This window comes from Parambassis ranga, chromosome 5 (genome assembly GCF_900634625.1).
Source record: "Parambassis ranga chromosome 5, fParRan2.1, whole genome shotgun sequence".
Classification (NCBI taxonomy): Eukaryota; Metazoa; Chordata; class Actinopteri; family Ambassidae; genus Parambassis; species Parambassis ranga.
Window position 1 is genome coordinate 18377263 of NC_041026.1, and position 18802 is coordinate 18396064.

General features: G+C 40.8%; 2 protein-coding genes across 6 annotated transcripts in view; one reads left to right on the top strand and one right to left on the bottom strand.

Annotated features, from left to right (window-relative positions):
- ca16b (carbonic anhydrase XVI b) overlaps nt 1-15163 on the top strand; it is a 90691-nt gene extending 75528 nt beyond the window's left edge. The window contains exons 13-29 of one of the 2 annotated variants that reach the window (XM_028405667.1): nt 696-834; nt 2852-2943; nt 4278-4369; nt 5661-5757; nt 5873-5955; nt 6315-6449; nt 6542-6676; nt 6870-7042; nt 7171-7306; nt 8533-8679; nt 9136-9232; nt 9686-9762; nt 9911-10039; nt 10145-10291; nt 10400-10542; nt 11336-11471; nt 12210-15163. In XM_028405667.1, the coding sequence (XP_028261468.1) occupies nt 696-834; nt 2852-2943; nt 4278-4369; nt 5661-5757; nt 5873-5955; nt 6315-6449; nt 6542-6676; nt 6870-7042; nt 7171-7306; nt 8533-8679; nt 9136-9232; nt 9686-9762; nt 9911-10039; nt 10145-10291; nt 10400-10542; nt 11336-11471; nt 12210-12356 (2105 nt within the window). In that variant the 3' untranslated portion in view covers nt 12357-15163. The remainder of the gene's footprint in view (nt 1-695; nt 835-2851; nt 2944-4277; nt 4370-5660; nt 5758-5872; nt 5956-6314; nt 6450-6541; nt 6677-6869; nt 7043-7170; nt 7307-8532; nt 8680-9135; nt 9233-9685; nt 9763-9910; nt 10040-10144; nt 10292-10399; nt 10543-11335; nt 11472-12209) is intronic. The other variant, XM_028405668.1, reaches the window with a different exon arrangement.
- A 722-nt stretch (nt 15164-15885) lies between these two features.
- Nucleotides 15886-18802, bottom strand: part of cadpsb (Ca2+-dependent activator protein for secretion b) — a 59323-nt gene continuing 56406 nt past the window's right edge. For all 4 annotated transcript variants that reach the window (XM_028406035.1, XM_028406033.1, XM_028406034.1 and 1 more), the window contains 2 exons: nt 17846-17950; nt 15886-17085 (listed from right to left, as the gene is read on the bottom strand). In XM_028406035.1, the coding sequence (XP_028261836.1) occupies nt 16909-17085; nt 17846-17950 (282 nt within the window). In that variant the 3' untranslated portion in view covers nt 15886-16908. The remainder of the gene's footprint in view (nt 17086-17845; nt 17951-18802) is intronic.

Genomic DNA, 18802 nt, shown 5'->3' on the forward strand with positions numbered 1-18802 from the left:
CCTTTATCTGTCCATGATGTCACAAGCATTTGATAGCAGAGTTTTGTGCGGTTTAAAATGGCAGGCATAGTTTTTTTTAAAGTAAAATATTGAGTTTAGGATAGTGGGGTTCTGATCTGTCACAACTTTAAGATTCAGGACTAAATTAGTGTTCCAAATCTAAATCAAGAAAGAGAAAGGTCTATGCGAGTTACCTTTTATAGATCGTTTATATATGGGTACTTTTAACACTGGTGGCTAAAGTGGTTGTGAGCCAGTAGTTTATATAAGAGATGACTGATAAGGCTTAAGATAGAAGGAGCATGTTGTTATTTTCCAGCTTTGGCTCCCTCATATATGCATGTGCAACAGCTGTAGAGATACAATCTTTGGAGTTGTTCTGAGGCACTTGAAATTTTCTGCAGGCCTCAGTATTGATGAGTATTCCAGTCTGTGCAATGTTTTGATGCTACCTTTTTCTTGTATATGATATACTGCTGGCATTTTGCTGGCTGAAGCTAAGGTTACACTGTCAGAGGTCTGTCTTACGTACATCTACGTAGAAGTCAGTGGTGACATCATCACCACTGTCAAAACAATGACCACTGAGTATCTTCTTCATTTTATGTGTGGCAAAGAATGTGTCTGTTACCCAAAACATAAATAAGGTACTACAGAGTTAAACAGTTTGTACATGTGTGTATTTGGTCTTTCAGATAAAAACATCTTGTCTAACGTGACGCGGACCTCACACCCAGAAATGGGCAGGATGGTGTGGATCGTTCCCTTGGTGGTGGTGTCAGCTCTCACTCTGCTGTGCCTCATCGTGCTGCTGATTGTGATGGTGTACTGGAGGTGAGAGAGAGTTTAAAATGCCTACTTTTAATTTACGCTTTTCATCTTAATAAGGGTCACTCTGATGCGTCATTCACACACCCTCTTATGAACGTCCGGGCTTTCCAGTCTGCCTTGTAGTGCCTGTTTTATGCATCAGTCTTAACCAGGCAGCATCAGGCCCATCAACCACATGGGTGAGGGGCAGGAGACCTGAAGGCTCTGCGGTGCCAGCACAGGTCCCAGCTGTGTCTTCATCTGCTGGGCTAATTTCCAGCCATGCTATTGGAGCCCCAGTAATTACACAGGCCAGGCCACCAGCACATGTCGGTCGGTTAATGAGTTACAAATGGCTCTATGGACAATTTCCTCAGCTCGTCCAGTGTGTATTTACTGCCAGTGCTGCTTGTGTAGGATTTTATTTTTAATAGGCTGATATTATTTTTGATTTGAATTGTGTTAATGCATTTTATAAACTCATTTAGTTGTCTTTTATAACACTTAACTTGCTAGCAGATAATGTAAGAGTGTGATATAAATAAAAGTCTAGCTAACGGCTCCATAGAGGTGCAAAAAAAAAAACCAGACAGCTGTAAACAAGGTGACAGTGGAGAGTTGTGGTATGTGAGCAGAAAAACAGGGGCAGCTTTGAGATTAGAAATGGCCGTCACATCTGTTGTTGTGACAACTCAGACTTACAGACAATGGCTGCTTCCCCCCTGGGAACAGGCCATGACGAAAGATGAAATCAACTCATTCACACACTCTTTACTTTTCATCCTTAGCGCTGTCTCTCTTGGTGACAACAGCTAATAAAACCAGTTAGTTCAGTCTCAGGCTGCAGATGTTTTGGTCATTAACAACCTAATAGCACAATCAGTTTCATTAAGACATGTTTATTTAAAAATATGTGACCATCGGAGTATGTGTTGAAGTTTAATATCCTCGTCTTATTTCATTTCGCCTGTCTGATTAATCTGAGGTTCTCCACAGTGGAATTAATTGCTGGAGTTTCCAGTACACATCTGGAAGCCTCTGAGGCTTTGAGGTGTTTGTTGCAAACTCACAGATGTTGAACGAGAGAGCAAATCCCAGCCGGTGTTAGTGACTCGGTGCTGCTGACGGTGGTGTTAAGTGGGCCTCACTCCTTTTTATTTTATTTCATTCTTTTATAGTAAAGGCTGTTTCATCCCCTGTTCCTCTCAAAGCAAATTGCCCTTTTGAGACTGTGGGTGGGAGAGAGTCAGCACAGAGATGTTGACAGTGCAGGTTAAATAGCTGAAGCACATCTGTACTCAGAGGGAGCCATTAGACTGGGAGGTTGTGACGCAAGCCAGGGAGGGAGAAGGGGGGCTCTCCTCCCTATTTGTTCTTCACCTCCCCCCCTCCCTCCCTCGCTTTCTCTCTCCCTCTAACCCGGTCTCAACCTTTTTTTCCTACACATTTTAAATGCACGGCCACCTTTTTATTTTGATTCCAACCCTCCATAAGAATGTCCAGCATCTGCTCCCTCCTCTGCATCAAGTACAGGTAGGATTGCATGTGGGTCTTATATGGGTCTTTTAAGGCAAAAGAAGATAACCATTATTAGTGCTTTATATTAATATTCTGCACATTAACCTCCATTAGTATTTTTTTTTAATGTATTTTAATTGTGTTGCCCTGAAAGTGAAGTGGAACCACCTGAAAGTGGCCCTGAGGATGGACTCATTGTTTGGAGTAGTTGTCTTCAGTTTGTGTGTGTGTCGCTGTGAGTTGTTTACCTGTTCCCTGGCTGCAGTTTCCAGGAGCCGCTCACTGTATCTGTGCATGTGATCAGCTGCTTCCCAACTGCTCTGGGGTTTTTTTTTATTAGTCGTTTTCTGCTGTTGTCATTCTGTTGAGCGTTTCTGTGCTGATGTTGACAGGCTAGATCTGAGAACAACGAGATAACAACTCACTAGTACACTTCATCATACATGTCATTTGTGCTGATGTGTGTGCACTATTCACTGTACTCATCTCGCTCTCTCCTTTCTGTCTCTCTGTGTCCCTGTAGGAGATTTTTTCAGACGGCTCACTTCTATGTGGAGGAGAGCAGCTCCCCACGGGTGGTGGCCAATGACAATATCCCAGTCATCCCGATTCCAGGTGAGATAGAAAATTCACAGGAAAAGTAAAAAGTCAGTGTTTTAAACAAACGATAAAAATATGATATGTGGCCGCTGTGAGAGTGTGTATGACTAATTAAAGGTTAAAATAAGTGCCAGTGAAAGAGCGCCTGTGAAATCACTGTTAGATATTCCACTTTTATTTTACTGAAACTGAGAACTAATAGAATCTTGACTTCTTTTTATGCGTGCTGATAAAGCACACTGCTTCAAGTCACCGTTAACTGTTCTCAGATCTTTCCTGTGTCTCCTTTGTCTCCATCTGCACAGTTTCTCTTCATTTACATGTGAAATGACTGCGGGAGCAGCTCTGTAGAAGTTGTGTGACTGGCTTTTCTTCCCAGGCAGCGCTGCAGTGACAGCTTGTCGATATTTAGACTTTACTTTCACAGTCGCTTAAAGCTCAGGGACGTTTTAAAGGCTGTGATGTCATAGTTAAAAAATGCAGCTGATGCTTGTATTGACTCCTTTCTTCCTTTTTCCTTCCTTCTTCCTTTCTTCCTTCCTACTTTAACTGTCTAATATTTGCATAGTGTTTTCATGTTTGAAATGGCGCCATGATCCAGTCAGGCACACAAGTGAACATGCATATGTACAATTCTACATCCATTCAGGAAAAGAATGGGCTTAATCATCCTTAGTCTATCACAGTTTCTAGCTCCTACATCTACATTTCACTCAGAACCGCTCTGATGAACTGATTAGACTAATAAATCTCTCAACATTAATACAAAGGAGACACTTTGAAAAATGACCAGCTTAATAAATGAGAATTCACCTCCAAGCTTTAACCACTGAGGCACGTAAGCGCCCCACAGGCCCCAGCTGCAAGGGTGTATTAGTTAAGACATTGGCCAGCAGTAGCGGTGGCGACAGCTGGGTCCCCTGCACTGAAGTCTCCGTGTGATACTGACCAGCCATATCAGAGACCCCTCATATGTAATTTGAAGCTGATTTGGCTCATGTGAGACAGATGCTCCCTGCTATAAAGTTCAAATACCACATATAGACGAGAGGTTAGTTGGTTAAAAAAATATATATTTCCTTCCTGTTTCCGACATTGACTCTTTGGCTGATCTGACATCAGGAAACAATAGAATAGAATAGAAAGCTTTATTGTCCTTGTATTAGGATACAGTAATTCATACATAATGTTCTCAAAGAACATATTACTAATATAAATACTGGAAATAAAGATTGATCCACACACAGAAACTGAAATTTCCCAGCTTGGGTTAATAAAGTGTTTTAATTCTATTATATTCTATTCTAAACACATGTGACCTTTATAAATGTTGTATATTCCTCTTGCAGATGACATGGAGGCCATCCCTGTTAAGCAGTTTGTTAAACACATCATGGAGCTCTACAAGAACAACATTCAAGGCTTCACTGAGGAGTTTGAGGTATGCCCTGAATGCTTATTAAAGCATTTTGAGGTTAAATTTGATGTTTTATATGATATGTCTCTCACAGTACCTTAGTGTTATTTTAGCACATGACCAAACAATAATACAATAATTGTAGTTGTTGTGGAAAGTAATGTTCAAAACAGTGACGACTCGTGTTGCGATGGGAAAGCTTATATTATTTTTGCAACGAGCGAAACACTTGGAAAAACACCATCACTGCTGAGCTGATGGTGGACAGAGCCTAGAACAGACTGGACTTTTCAGGTGAGGGTCGGCATCCATAGTTCCCTGTTTTTATAGGAAACATCATTTCTGTACATCAGCATCAAAATATTTTATAAAATGATTACAGGGAGATTAGCGACTATGCTGTTGCTACATTTGATCGTAAATTCCTGTGATGGATCTGCTTTGTTTTCACTCACCACAAACACACACACTTGGCCAGTATGTGGTGTGGTTGGCTTGTCTGTGCTGTAATTACATGAGCCTAAATAAGTCAGTCGCAGAGTCAAACTGAACCAAGCAGAACTGGTGTGACACCATCTACTGTAGAATACATAGGAGCATTTTGTCTTTACTTCTAGTGTTTAGACTGTGTTGAAGAACTACAGATTTTTTTACATATGGGTGTGTCTCTGAACAACAGTGAGACATTATTTTATGCATGTGTTTGTGTGCAGGGTTGCAAATGTTGAACAGATGGCAGAAAGAGAGATAGAGAGAAAGATCAGAGAGACAGAGGTTAATTAGAGAAAGGCTGTCTGCTGGCTGACTGGATGGAAACACACTTTCTGTGTAACTAGGTTAAGAAAGGAGGCAAAAGCTTCACCCCTGGAGTACCTTCTAATTGGGGTCATTCGAAGTGAAGCTTGCGTGCACCGTTTTCATGCACACCACTGTGAGGCTGTGGGGATGTTGTGTTTTTTTTTTTTTGTTTTTTTTTTTGGATGGGTGAATGCACTGTGTGTGTAGTGAAGAAGAAAAGACAAAGGCTGTTCTACTGGAGGCTTGAGTTCAAGCCCCAGTGGCAGTAAGCATCTGCTCTGCTGAAGCATCCTTGACACAGAGAGAGAGAGAGAGAGAGAGATGAACCAGAGCTGTTCATGCAGCATTTCCAGAGGAGGAAATGTTTCCTTTAAAAACCAATAGTATCATAAAAAATAGCTGTTATTATAAAACACTTACTGTTTAAACAAATATAACTTCCTTGCAGTCTGAAATCCCCTTAGATTCTCTAGCCTTGTTTAATAGAATCCATTTCTGGCTGTTTTTTCCCCTCCAGGAGGTCCAGCGCTGCACAGCCGACCTAAAAATCACAGCAGAACATTCCAATCATCCCGACAACAAGCACAAAAACAGATACATCAACATCGTGGCCTGTGAGTCAGCTGTAAAATCTGATTATGATGTCTACCGCTGTGGAATCCAATAATGTTTTCATAACGGGTTTTTATCCTTTTAATAATTCACACAATATGTCAATGCTTTCCCCAGATGACCACAGCAGGGTGAAATTACGAGCGTTGGCGGGGAAAGATGCCAAACATTCAGATTACATCAACGCCAACTACGTAGATGTGAGTTTTATCAACCATTTGACACCTTCAAGGTTCAGTTTTCTTTATGCAGGTCTTGGTTTGGATTTCAAAGCAAGCTGTAAAAGAATTTCTGACAGCACTAAAAGCTGTGCTGACAGCTTTACTTAAGAATAACAATGTCATCAAACCAAGGGATGGTAACAAAAGCTAGGAATTTATCAAAGATATTGATCAATGCATAAAAACTGACAGTTTCTGTCAGGTACAGGAAACATGACCTGCCAATGTCCTGTAGCACTACATCAGTTATATCAGCTATATCAGGAGTTGTGGGAAATTGATTCAGAATTGATTGCATCGTACCAGTAAATAATAACTCCTCCGCTCTCCTGTTTCAGGGCTACAACCGGCCCCGGGCTTATATAGCTGCTCAGGGTCCTCTCAAGTCGACGTTTGAAGACTTCTGGAGGATGGTGTGGGAGCAGAACACTGGAATCATCATCATGATCACAAACCTGGTGGAAAAAGGCAGAGTAGGTTTCACTTCCTGTGAACAATACAAAGCAGAGGTGGCCATATGAGCAGGTGGGAGACGAGCTAACTTATCCCCAATTGTGTCTTTCAGAGGAAATGTGACCAGTACTGGCCGACAGAGAACAGTGAGCAGTACGGGAACATTGTGGTGACTCTGAAAAGCACTAAAGTGCATGCCTGCTACACACTGCGCCGCTTCCTGATAAGGAACACGAAAGTTAAAAAGGTATCCAAGACTCGTGCTCTCGTCCTCAACCAATTGCTTGAAATGTTAGCTTCTACTGTAAAATGGTGCTTTAGTTCAATATTTTAAAAAAATGTTGCAGTGTACATCACCTTATACGTTGGCTCCTTGTTCAGAAAGTGAAGGGACTGTGTTGAATTCTCACCGGCATCGCATGTCTGCTCCTCGGTTTCAGGGTCAGAAGGGGAATCCTAAAGGGAAGCTAAATGAGCGCACTGTGGTCCAGTATCATTACACTCAGTGGCCTGACATGGGAGTACCCGAGTACACGCTGCCTGTCCTCACCTTCATCAACCGCTCATCAGCGGCTCGCACTGCAGACATGGGTCCTGTCCTGGTGCACTGCAGGTACATCATTATTACTCAGCTTCAGGGCTTAATAAGTGTTGCTTATGAGTGTTAGTCTCAGATATGCTGAATAAGTGAAAAGCTCCCTCTAGGGGCGTGCTCACACTGTTGTGCGCTCTGCTCTTCAGTGCAGGGGTTGGCCGCACAGGAACGTACATTGTCATTGACAGCATGCTGCAGCAGATCAAAGACAAAAGCACAGTCAGCGTCCTGGATTTCCTCAAACATATCCGCACGCAGCGAAACTACCTGGTCCAGACTGAGGTGAGAAGCTCTCAATAATCAGCTCCTCTGGGGAAACTGGGTTCCTTCTCTAAAAGGTCATCTGTGATTAAAGATGGATAAGGAGTTATAAAAGCTATTCAGTGTGATACTCTGAGCTCAGGTAAAGGTCACATTTACTGCAGTTTCAGTGCAGCGCACATTGCAAACTGTTTTACTCTCGCCACAGTCAAGATGACTGTATAACTCCAGAATTAGTTCAGACCGGCTGTCCTCAGGCCACACATCCGTATTAGGCTTTTAACTGAAGGAAGTTGGAGGGTTTTTCTCTCCACTCCCACCTTTATGTGCCTCTAAAAGCCCATTGTGTTCTCAATCTGACACAGTTTTTATCTGAGTAAAATATCGTTCCACCATCGCTGTGGTCACATCTGTAATGTTGTCTGTAATGTTATTAATGTATCACCAAAGAAGTGTTGCTTTTTATCTCCCTTTTAATCCTGATTAAGAACCCTTCTCTGTGTGAAATAAAACATGACTGCCATCATGGTATTCACACAGACATTATACAACTATGGACAAAGCATCTGTAACGTCACCCATAGATTTCTACAGAGCCATTTGAGTCTCTGTGAGAGGCTCCATCATCATGTTGGAGTGGCATGGTCCACCTGAACTCCAAATACAGAAAAAAAAGGTGAAGCTGAAGCAGTCAGGCAACCACAGAAGCAAGAAACTCACACTGTAATTTGATCCCCGTCTCTCAAACATGTCCATAGTAATGTGTAATGTCAAAGTCCTAATATCATTAAAAAGATTTTTTTTAAATCACTCCGTATAGTTGTTTCAAAATGTTTTTTTGCAGGATGAACTGCAGTTTGTAAGACCTCATTTCTTAGCCAAGGAGGCTGCCCTTGGTTATTCACAGCAATTTTTTTTTTTAAACAAGATAAAAAAATCTTTTGGTAGACTTTTATAAGATAAGATCCAACGGTGGTCCAGACTGGTTAGGACTTGTAATATCTACTAGAGTTTTCCCATTGTATATGATGTATTTTTTTATATATTATATTCAAGGTTACTTTGACCTCACAAAAACATTTTTGGCTTTTCAGTCTAAATCTTTTCTAAAGTCCTCACTACATGTCTGTCTGAAGAGATTTCCATGTAAACTAAAGCCTGGCTGAGTTCTGGAGGAACCATCCAACCACTAGGTTGTATCTCATATTTGATTCTAAACCCTGTATGTCTTCTCTCTCCCCCCTCAGGAGCAGTATGTTTTCATCCATGATGCCCTGATGGAGGCCATCCTGAGCAGAGAGACTGAGGTGCCTGCCTGGCAGCTGCACAGCTACGTCAACAGCATCCTCACGCCCAACTCAACAGGCCGCACACCGCTGGAGAAGCAGTTCAGGGTGAGTAAACCTTTTTGTACGTGTGACTGGTCCGGTTAGATGAGCTGTCACTGTCTGCAGTGGCCCCGTCAGCTGAATTCGAGGTGCTCTTTGGATCAGAGGCTCGTTAGCAACACGCTCGGTGGCTTTCCAGTTCCAGACGGGAATAGATTGCGAGCGTCTCTGATGTTGGCTGTAATAAAGTCATGTCTGTCACCCCTGCTGCCTTATGCAAAGCTTGATGAATGTTTCATCAAGCTCCTGCTCTTTCAACATCAGGAGAGACAAACTAATTGCTCCCACATCATAATGTCACTTCCTCCTGAGGTTCGCATGCTCATTATTAATGTGGAAGAGTTGCTGTTAATTCAGAGTGTTAAACAACACTATAGATCTTTTCTTCATGTTTGATTTTAATTTACACTCACTCTCTGGACAAAGATTTTCTGATCTCGTGATCTTTGTCTTTTCTCTCAGCAGCTGCTGACTCAGTGCAATGCACGCTTTGTGGAGTGCTTCAGTGCTCACAAAGACTGCAACAAGGAGAAGAACCGCAATTCCTCTGTGGTTCCCTGTGAGTATTTACCACAGCGAACTGTGAGCAGAGCTGAAGCTTTGGAGAAGCAGGCTCATGTTGGATGTGTAAAACCTCCCGTCAGCCACAGTGTTTTAATTAGAAGGTTAAAGATGCATGTAGACACTGTCAGGACCTGCATCGGTTACTTTTCCCTTTTTCTTGAAGAAAACAGGAATCTGACTCTCAGCGTGTCCTCATATTGTCTTTTACATTTTCCTGTTTTTCAGTCGCTAAATTATTAAAGACAATTCACAGTCCAAATTTAGAATCAATTTCCATAATCCTATAAGTTAATCTTTCTATGCCTGCGTGCTGACAGGGGGAAAAAGGAAGTACTTGTTGCTATAGCAACAGCCGGGCTGGTAATGAATGTGTGCATTATCAGCCAGTGTGATATTAAAGAGGCCTGGCTTGTGATTTAAAGCATTTTTTTTTTCTGTCTCTCATCAGCTGAGCGAGCGAGGGTTGGACTCACCACTTTGCCTGGCATGAAAGGAACAGATTACATTAATGCATCCTACATAATGGTACAATGTCACAGTTACTGAGTTTGGTTTCTTTATCCTCCACAATTTATGTATTTATTCAGGATATTTTTCAGAGAATGATAAGCTTAGTGTCACAAATACTCACCTGAGCTTCAGAAAGGCTAACGGCTCACCTCTGTCACCCCAGGGCTACTACAGGAGTAATGAGTTCATCATTACCCAGCATCCTTTGCCCCACACCACCACAGACTTCTGGAGGATGATTTGGGACCATAATGCTCAAATTATTGTCATGTTGCCTGACAACCAGGGCCTGGTCAGTAACAATGGACCTGTGTTTTTATTCTTTGAAGAATTTTAACAGTGAATGAAAATGAAAAGGTTAAATAATTAAATGACCTGTGTGACTGTTTCCCTGCAGGCTGAGGATGAATTTGTTTACTGGCCAAGTCGGGAAGAGGCCATGAACTGCATTGCTTTCACCGTCACACTCATCAGTAAGGACAGACTGTGCCTCTCCAACGAGGAGCAGATCATCATCCATGATTTCATCTTAGAGGCCACACAGGTACCCGTTCTTCTGCCTCATTACATGTTCCATACTTGGCGTCACGTGTCACAGCATGTGTGTGGAGTGACGTCCTGGGTGCATGCCCTCTTCTCCCATGTGTGACAGGATGACTACGTGCTGGAGGTGAGACATTTCCAGTGCCCTAAATGGCCGAACCCTGACGCCCCTCTCAGCAGCACCTTCGAGCTCATCAGTGTCATCAAGGAGGAAGCCATGACTCGAGACGGCCCCACCATCGTGCACGATGAGTATGTTTACCTCTGGGACAGTCCATACCACACCTAAATGTGAAATGTCTTGATGAGAGCTCATTTCTTCTCAAAAGAATAAAATTTAGAGCAGAGTCCTATTGAGGAACAATTTTTCTACAAAATACCTCCTTGCTCACAGAAAAACTCTGGAGAATTTCCTGGGTTCAGTTCATGATTTTTGTGACATAGCTGTTGAGTTTTTCAATTGAAATCTCCAAAACTCTGCCACTAAGAGCAAAACAATCCAGATGGATAAACATGAAATTGGCCAAAGAAGGAAAAAAAATGTTATATGGGCTTTCTGCAGGAAGCACACAGCCTCACTCTGTCCCATAAGCTAGTTCAGGACTATATGTTCTACACACAGCTGTTGTAACACACTCTGCTGACTTGCTTGTTTTTGTTTGTGAGCTCAGACGTTAACATATCTTTGATTAAGCCTGGTTAGATGTGCAGTGTTTGTCCTGATAGAAAGCATGTTTTTAAATGTGACGCAGTGGTTAGAACATCTACAGGCCCCCACTACCAGAACAAACAGAAACTCTTTTAGTAACCAGGCAACCAAAACTGCATCCACACTCCAGCTGATTTCTGTCTTACAGATGTCGGCACCTCTGCTGCTATTATGGTAAACATCAGCTCTCTGAATTACTCAGTGTTTCGATGATCAATCATGCTCTTCTCAGGGAGCTGCTGTGTCTGATAACAAGCCGCAAGCCGTGTCTCCCCGCTCATTTATACTGGACACAAACAGGCTGGGTTGTTGCTGATTCTGATTGTCTCTCCTCAGGTGCGGAGCGGTGTCAGCGGGGATGCTCTGTGCCCTCACCACACTGTCCCAGCAACTGGAGAATGAAGGGGTTGTTGACATCTATCAGGTGGCTAAGATGATCAATCTGATGAGGCCGGGAGTCTTCACTGATATAGTGAGTTTACAGAGAAAGTGAAGAAATGTTTTTCACTTGATCTGGTGTTTGCAACTTGTTATGCTGCCCCCATGTGGCCAACAGAGAAAGCTGTCCATACTGCTGTAAGCTAACATATTCATCAGTTTCTCAGGGTCTTTAGTGGGCAGATAAACAAGCCTGCACATTTCCACAATAGCATGCATCACTAGCCTGCAGCTGATGTTTCATGCAACAGCAGGAATGGAGCAATATGCTTGTGTTCTGCTATTGTTTATTTTCTGACAGTAATATCTGAGTGTTCACCAACTAGTTTGTCTACATGAACACTCCAGTCACTTGTACTAATGTTGGCAATCTCTCATTTTAAACATGGTAATAGTAGCAATTGTGGTAGAAATGAGAAAGCAGTCCAGGCATCAGCATCAACTTCTGAGGACCTGTGCAGATTTTGGCTGACAAGCACTTAGATGAAAGAGAGCGTGTCCTCATCCAGAAACAGATGGAACATGACGCCAGGGTTCAGAGAAGGAAAGAGGCCATGCAGGAGGCTCACAACAACTTCCAGTCCAGCACGTCTCTCCATTGCTGTGGAATTTAACATAACAAAACCTGTAACAGAATGCTGTCATCATAACAGATGGATAAAATTAAATCTGAGGCTGGATAAAAGGCTGCACAACTGTTTATCTCCATCTAAACCAGCAACACTGGAACCAGTATATGTATTGTAAACCTGTTGCTTGTCTGTGTGTGCAGGAGCAGTACCAGTACCTTTACAAAGCCATGCTCAGCCTGGTCAGTAACCGAGAGTGTGGCCTGAGCCCCATGCACATGGACACTAATGGGGCGGTGGTGATCGCAGACGAGTCGGACCCTGCAGAGAGCATGGAGTCGCTCGTCTGAGGACATTCTCACAGGCACTTAATTTGTAAAAAATCCAAGAACTTTTCTGAGGCCTTTTTTTGCCAGACTATTGATTAAATGAATAACCTTATTACTTTTTATACTGATAAAAGGTTTTTTGATATTTATGTTTTTGTCCTTTATTTCTTGTCTTAAATGTTAATCCTGCTGAGCGTTTGCACCTGTTTTAAGTTGACATGAGGAAAAAGCAGCTCTGTCCAGTTTGCACTATACTATCAGTGTTACTGCCTAAATATCCAGTGAGTGAAAACCTTTTATTTTTTTTTTTTTCCCTTCTTCCTGTCCCGGCAATGCGATAAGGCTGGGGGGACCAGACTGAGACAAAAACTGGGATGAGCTAAGGCGCCATCTTCAACTCAGAACGCCCTGTCATGACATAACACAGCGCAGCATGCATTATTATTATTTCTCACTCCGATTAATCCTAACTGTTTGAGGCTGCGCTCCACATGAGCAAAGCTGCTTTTTTGTAGTCACATGTGAAGAGACTCATAATACCTGCCTAAATATTATTATTATTATTATTATTGTCCCAGTATCTCACTGCTGTCCTGTGAAATGTACTTATTGCTTATTTTGTTAAAGTGTGTTACATCTAATGTGAACATTTATTGCTTTTTACAGGGACTTATATTGTTTTGTATATATACATATGTATATGTATATATATCTATATATCCTTTAATATCCAGCCAATGTTTGATATGATCTTTTTTTTCACCTGTGTGTCCACTGGAGGTTTGTCAAGTCTGCAAATCTCCAATCAGATTTTTTTTTTGTAACTTCTTTTTTTTTTCTAACCTCAGCGGTCAAAGCTCAACTGTTATTAACACATGTAATAGTTATCTGTACCAACACAACGCAATGCCTACAAAAAGTATTCACCCTAGACAGTTTCTCATGTTTTATTTTGTAACATGAAATCACAGGCTTTATCTTTGATGTTGATCTGTACAGCGACTGAGAGGGCTCAATGACTTGCAACTTAAAAAAACACATGAAAATAGACAATTAAAAAGTCTTCATAATTTTTTAAAAAACATGCTGCAAATATTCAAAAAACAACTAAATTATGAAATGTGCTGAATGTAGAGACCATAAGTGTTTCCAGGGGGAGCTTAAAAAGTGACGGACCTGTCTGGGAAGGCGCGTGTCGTTTGTAATGCTTTGTGACTTTTGAAGTCTGCTACTTGTTCGTGGTGAAATGAGCTGAAGTTTTATTGTGATTTTTATCTTTGACGTCCTGGTCCTTTTGTTTACTTACATTACAATGTGTTGAGCTCTCTCAGCCGCATCTGTGTGATCAGCACACAAAAAAAATACAAATTAACAAGCTTGATTTATATAAAAAAAATGAGTGCACATATTCATTCCCTTTAAGATCACATTTATTTACTAGCAGCACTTCAGCTTCACCATGTGTCTGCAGTGTACAGAGCTGTCAGCTTTTGCATTTGTTTCCTCTGTCTGTTGCCATGAGCACGTTTTCATAAATAAACTCCCCCCTGCAGGATCTTAAAAGGTTCTTTTTAAAGATAAAGTTTCCTCCAGTTTTCTTTCTACTCCTCAGTTTTTACTGCAGAGATGTGTCCTCACAGGGCCTCCTGGTGAAGATGCCATTCAGTGCCTTGGAATCCTGATTGTTGACTTAACAAAAAAAAAAGAACCAGTCAAGCAAACAGCTTCTGGATTCATATCCTGCCGTATTTATTCTAAAGTCACAGCATCTTATTACACACCAAGTGATGCTTTAAAGATCTCATAGAAAGGGATGAATATTTGTGCAATCAGCCATTTCATGTTTTTGTTTTTTTAGGTGGTGAAAACATTCTGTAGGCACTGTAGTTTCTTTTCGAAGGGGGTCAATGCTTTATTTGTAACCAAAGATGTGGTTCCAGTTTGCAATGTGTAAGTGGTTTTGTCCTGAGACCTATTTAATTGCCTAAAACCCTGCAGTACCAGACTTTCAGTGTCAAAGGTGTGAATTTATCCTGGCTTTTTTTTATTATTATTTTTTTTATTGTCTCAGGAACTCACCTCCCAGTAGACGATCAGACTTTGTGACGCTTTCCTCACATTAGAATGATAAGGTTTAAATTACAGATGCTGATATTCCAGCTTTGCATCATTTTTTGGCCCTAATCGTAAACCCTGATCCTCTCTCTCTCTCGATTGATTTTTTTTTTCTGCTAACATCCACTTCTTCTACAAAAGGGGGAGTTTTTTTATTCCACGGACAACTCTCCAACATTTGGAGAAATGTCCAGATTGCTGATCACCTATAAATCCACATGTATGCTTTCCTTTGTATGAACGCCGGCCTCCTTTGTTTGTGCACATTTCCAACACAAGTGCTGCAGCTGCACTCCATCAGAACACAAACTCTGTAACCTTTGAGATCACGGAAGTTTCTATATTTTCATACAAATACTGGGTTTGTGTAGTGGCCCTGTTACAGACTGTACTCTTGATAGGGAAATGTTCACAGCTGCCCAACTGAGGTGCATGTTGGGATATTTTCCTGACATCTGCCCCAGGGGAACCAGTGTGTCATCTCATTCCAGCGAGGTTGGTAGTTAGGTCTATTTTGTAATTTAAAAAAAACAAACAAAAAAAAAAACAGTTTTGTCCATCTTATTACTGCTTATATGACAGTATCATAGCAGTCTGTTCCTATGATGCTGTTATATATCATATTATAGTGTAATAGTGTTATTTAATAGGTAAATTGTATTGCTATACGTTAAATAAAGTCTGGCTTTGGGTGCACTGCATCCGTGTATTAAGAATGTACTGATGGTTGACTGTTGACTGCTTCTCATGTCGCCCCCTGCTGGCAGTCCTAAAAGAAGGTGAATAACATGTCAGCAGCACATTCATTTAGCTCTGAGGCAGAGCTGATTTAAACTGTGAACCTAGATGTTTGTTACATAATCTACCTGCCTGAATACTTTTAATGACACAAGCTTATGGAGTCATTTTTGATTAGCTAAGATTCTTTTTCTTACACACTTTGTCTACTGAATTAACTCTTTATGTGCATGTACAGACAGCAATCATTAGATATTAACATTTTTTTCTGCACAAAATATAACAGGTGACAAAAACTAGACACTATAAAAAATGTAACTGAAAATGACATTATGTACTTTTAACATTTTTTACAAAGTTTTTCTCCCACTGATGATCAAATCACTCCTGACTTTTAACTGATGTATTACTAGTGCAGAAATGTGTTAAATGCCAAACAAACTTATTTTACTGCATTTAAAAGCAAAAACATTTTAAGAAAATACTAATAAAACCCTAATACAAAAACACATAGTGTAGTTTATCATATAAACTGTGTCTTTGTGCAGCGAGTAAGCAGACAGAGGATGCACATGTACAATAGTTTTTATTTAGAGGCCACAGCTCTTGCATATTACAACTGTTGGCTTTCATAAGGCAAAAAGCAAGAATGAATCCACCAGCTAATTCACACAGAAAACAGAAAGCGTTTGGGGAGGGTGGGAACCCACAGGCATGCAGCAATGGCTCAGAATGCAATGTACAGCATTTTTATATTTATATATATATTTATATAATATATACAAAACAACAGTGAGACCCAAACAAATGCCAGACATCTCATTCTACACAATTACAGAACAAAGACAGACCAACTTTTTTTTTTTCAATAAAAAAAATTATTTTTGCCCTTTTCTCTGTAAAAGTGCAACTCAATTAAAATAGAACCTGTTTCAAGGCCTTTTTAATGTTGAAATAAAAATAGAATCTCCCAAGTTATCAAAATGGAGCTATGAGAATATTGCATCTCTAGACTGCCCACTCCTTGAAGTTCAAGATTTCTGTTGAACTGTGTCTAATTAGTAATTGAGATGAGATCACATAGCATTGACACATGATAAAAATGCAGGTCTAGACTTACTGTTGATGTTTGGAACAGTGAGTAGACAACAGTTTATCTGTAACAGCCGTAAACAAATACAGAGTTATTTTTTTTATTATTATTATTTTCAGTTTGAAGCAGTTGGCATTCACTTAAAAACAGACAAGACAAAGAAAAGGGTCCACACACTCATCATCACGACAATGTACCATTAATGAATGTAGAATACGACAAAGAAGCGCCATATAGGTTTGCATTGGACAGGGACACACCTATTAATCTCACTCAACATTGTCAAACAAATGGTTCTCCATATTGCTTAGTAACACATAGAAATGAATTTAGAAATGAATGAATCAAAGATAGGTGCTATCTTTATTATGACACAGCTAAACTGCCAATCATGGTTATTTTTTTCACTTTTTTTTTAGTTTTATTTTCTTCAGTATAAGTACTATTTTTCTTTTTTTAGTTAATAGTTCCTTCATAGGCATTTTCGAGCTGACAAAGAGGTCCTAGAGTGGCTATCTGAGTTGGTACATGCATCGGTAACCAGGCTAAAGTCAAAAGTGTGAAAGGGGGGGAGGGAGGTCGGGGATGAGGGGGAGGGAGGGGGTCTGTAGTGTCAGTGCAGAGGCTCTAGTCGTCCTCTTCGTCCTCCTCGTCGCTGTCCTTCATGGAGATGCCCTGCATGCCTCCTTCCCTCACTGAGGCGGTGGCCTCCTCCACAGTCAGCCTGTTGCGCACCGTGTCGTACATCTTACTGTTCAGGGTGGAGTCGAGGACGCCCTGCAGACGGAAGTCCCGGTACTTTTTCTGCAGAGAGAACAGAGGAGGGTGTGGACACCATGAATTCTGGAAGATTAGACAAAGCAGGCACTATATTCTGAACGCCCTGTTCCTTAGTGCCAATCAATGGAACTAACAAAAATGTAAAAATAAAAACAAACTAATAGCGACAGGGCTACAGCTCAAACTTTGATTTCTAATTAGAAAGCAGATAAATCTGCACAAAGATTCCCTGGCAGTAGGCTGATGGAGGGCAGCTCTCTTATTCAGTCATATAGTTCTGAATCACATGAAACACATGTTATAACTAGTTTTGCCACAAGCAGGTAGTCTCTAAAATTTGTCACAGCCAGCGCTGTAGGCTGTTTGTATTGCTGCTTTGCCTGTGCTGACACACACACATTTCTTTGCTGTAAACCCATTCCTGATCTGCTGCAACCCAACTTGTCAACCAATCAGCATTCAGTGTGTATGTATAGTGTAGTGTCATCACTAACAGATGATGCACTGACAGCTGTGCAAAGGAATACAAATGCCCATAAATCAGCTGTATATCCTTAATTAACCAATCGGCATCTTCTACAGGCAGAGTGGTGTTTCTTGTATGAAAGATGAAAGGACATTTGTGATCTGTCATTTCAATCTGGATATATAATCTATACTTAATTCAAAACAAAATGTCAGATTTGTTTTATCTGTGTAGCTTCACTCCTATTCACTTCCTGTTCCTGTCACTTTAACAGTGGCACAGGACGTGGACCAGCTCTGTATTTCTGCTCGTTTTCACCTTTGTGATCCTGATGAGGATTTTCAGCTGGTACACGTGGAGCTGCTGATCCATACGTTCAGTGAGCCAGGTTCCCAGCAGGTTCATGGTGGCAGTGTACCATTGCTGAAATACATAAACACAACACTCCAGCAAAACACACACCCACACACATACTCAAGACACGGTGACATGACTAAACAAGTATTAACATTAATGTTTAAGCCAAAAAATGTCTGCTTGTAAGTGTGACTTTATAAATATAGAGAGGATGTTAATGTGTCTCTCCGGCTTCACAGAACAGAGTTGCATTTCATGAGTCAGATTCTGCCATTATTAAAAGTTGTTGTAAGGTAAGAATAAATCAGTTTTATCATGGGATATGGACATAATAGTGCGATTTCCTTCCTTCTGTCTTCCTCTTTTGCTTTAAGTTTACTCCATTAAATATAAATAATATATAATAGCTTTTATCAGACGTGCTTATTATTTACAAAGAGTTTTTCAGAACTGAGTGAATTTTTTGGAGAGGAGAAGGGATACAGCAACACAAATCACTGACACTCCTCTAACTATGACATATCTGTGTGTTCAAAGAACAGATCTGCATTTTGGAAACTCACATTTTAGCTTCCTTGACAGGAAGAATAATATCACTGTATCACAGACATAAAACAAGCGGATGTTGCTGCCAGGAGCAGCTTAGTGATTTTTAACTTGATTTATTCCCCCCCTAAACAATTCCCCTAATGAGTGTATGGTCTCAGGCACTATAATCAAGTCTTCCCAATGCAGCGTTATGTACATATTGTAAATTATGGTCACATTTTCGATAAAATGGATGATAGAGTATGCTTTTAGAGCATGGTTACCTTGTGATTGACGAGCTGCTGCTGTGAGAGTCAGGTTTGATGGTGTGGAAATTATATTTTAAAAAATGTTTGCACCTGGCTATAAACATGTTTATTTGTGCTGTGG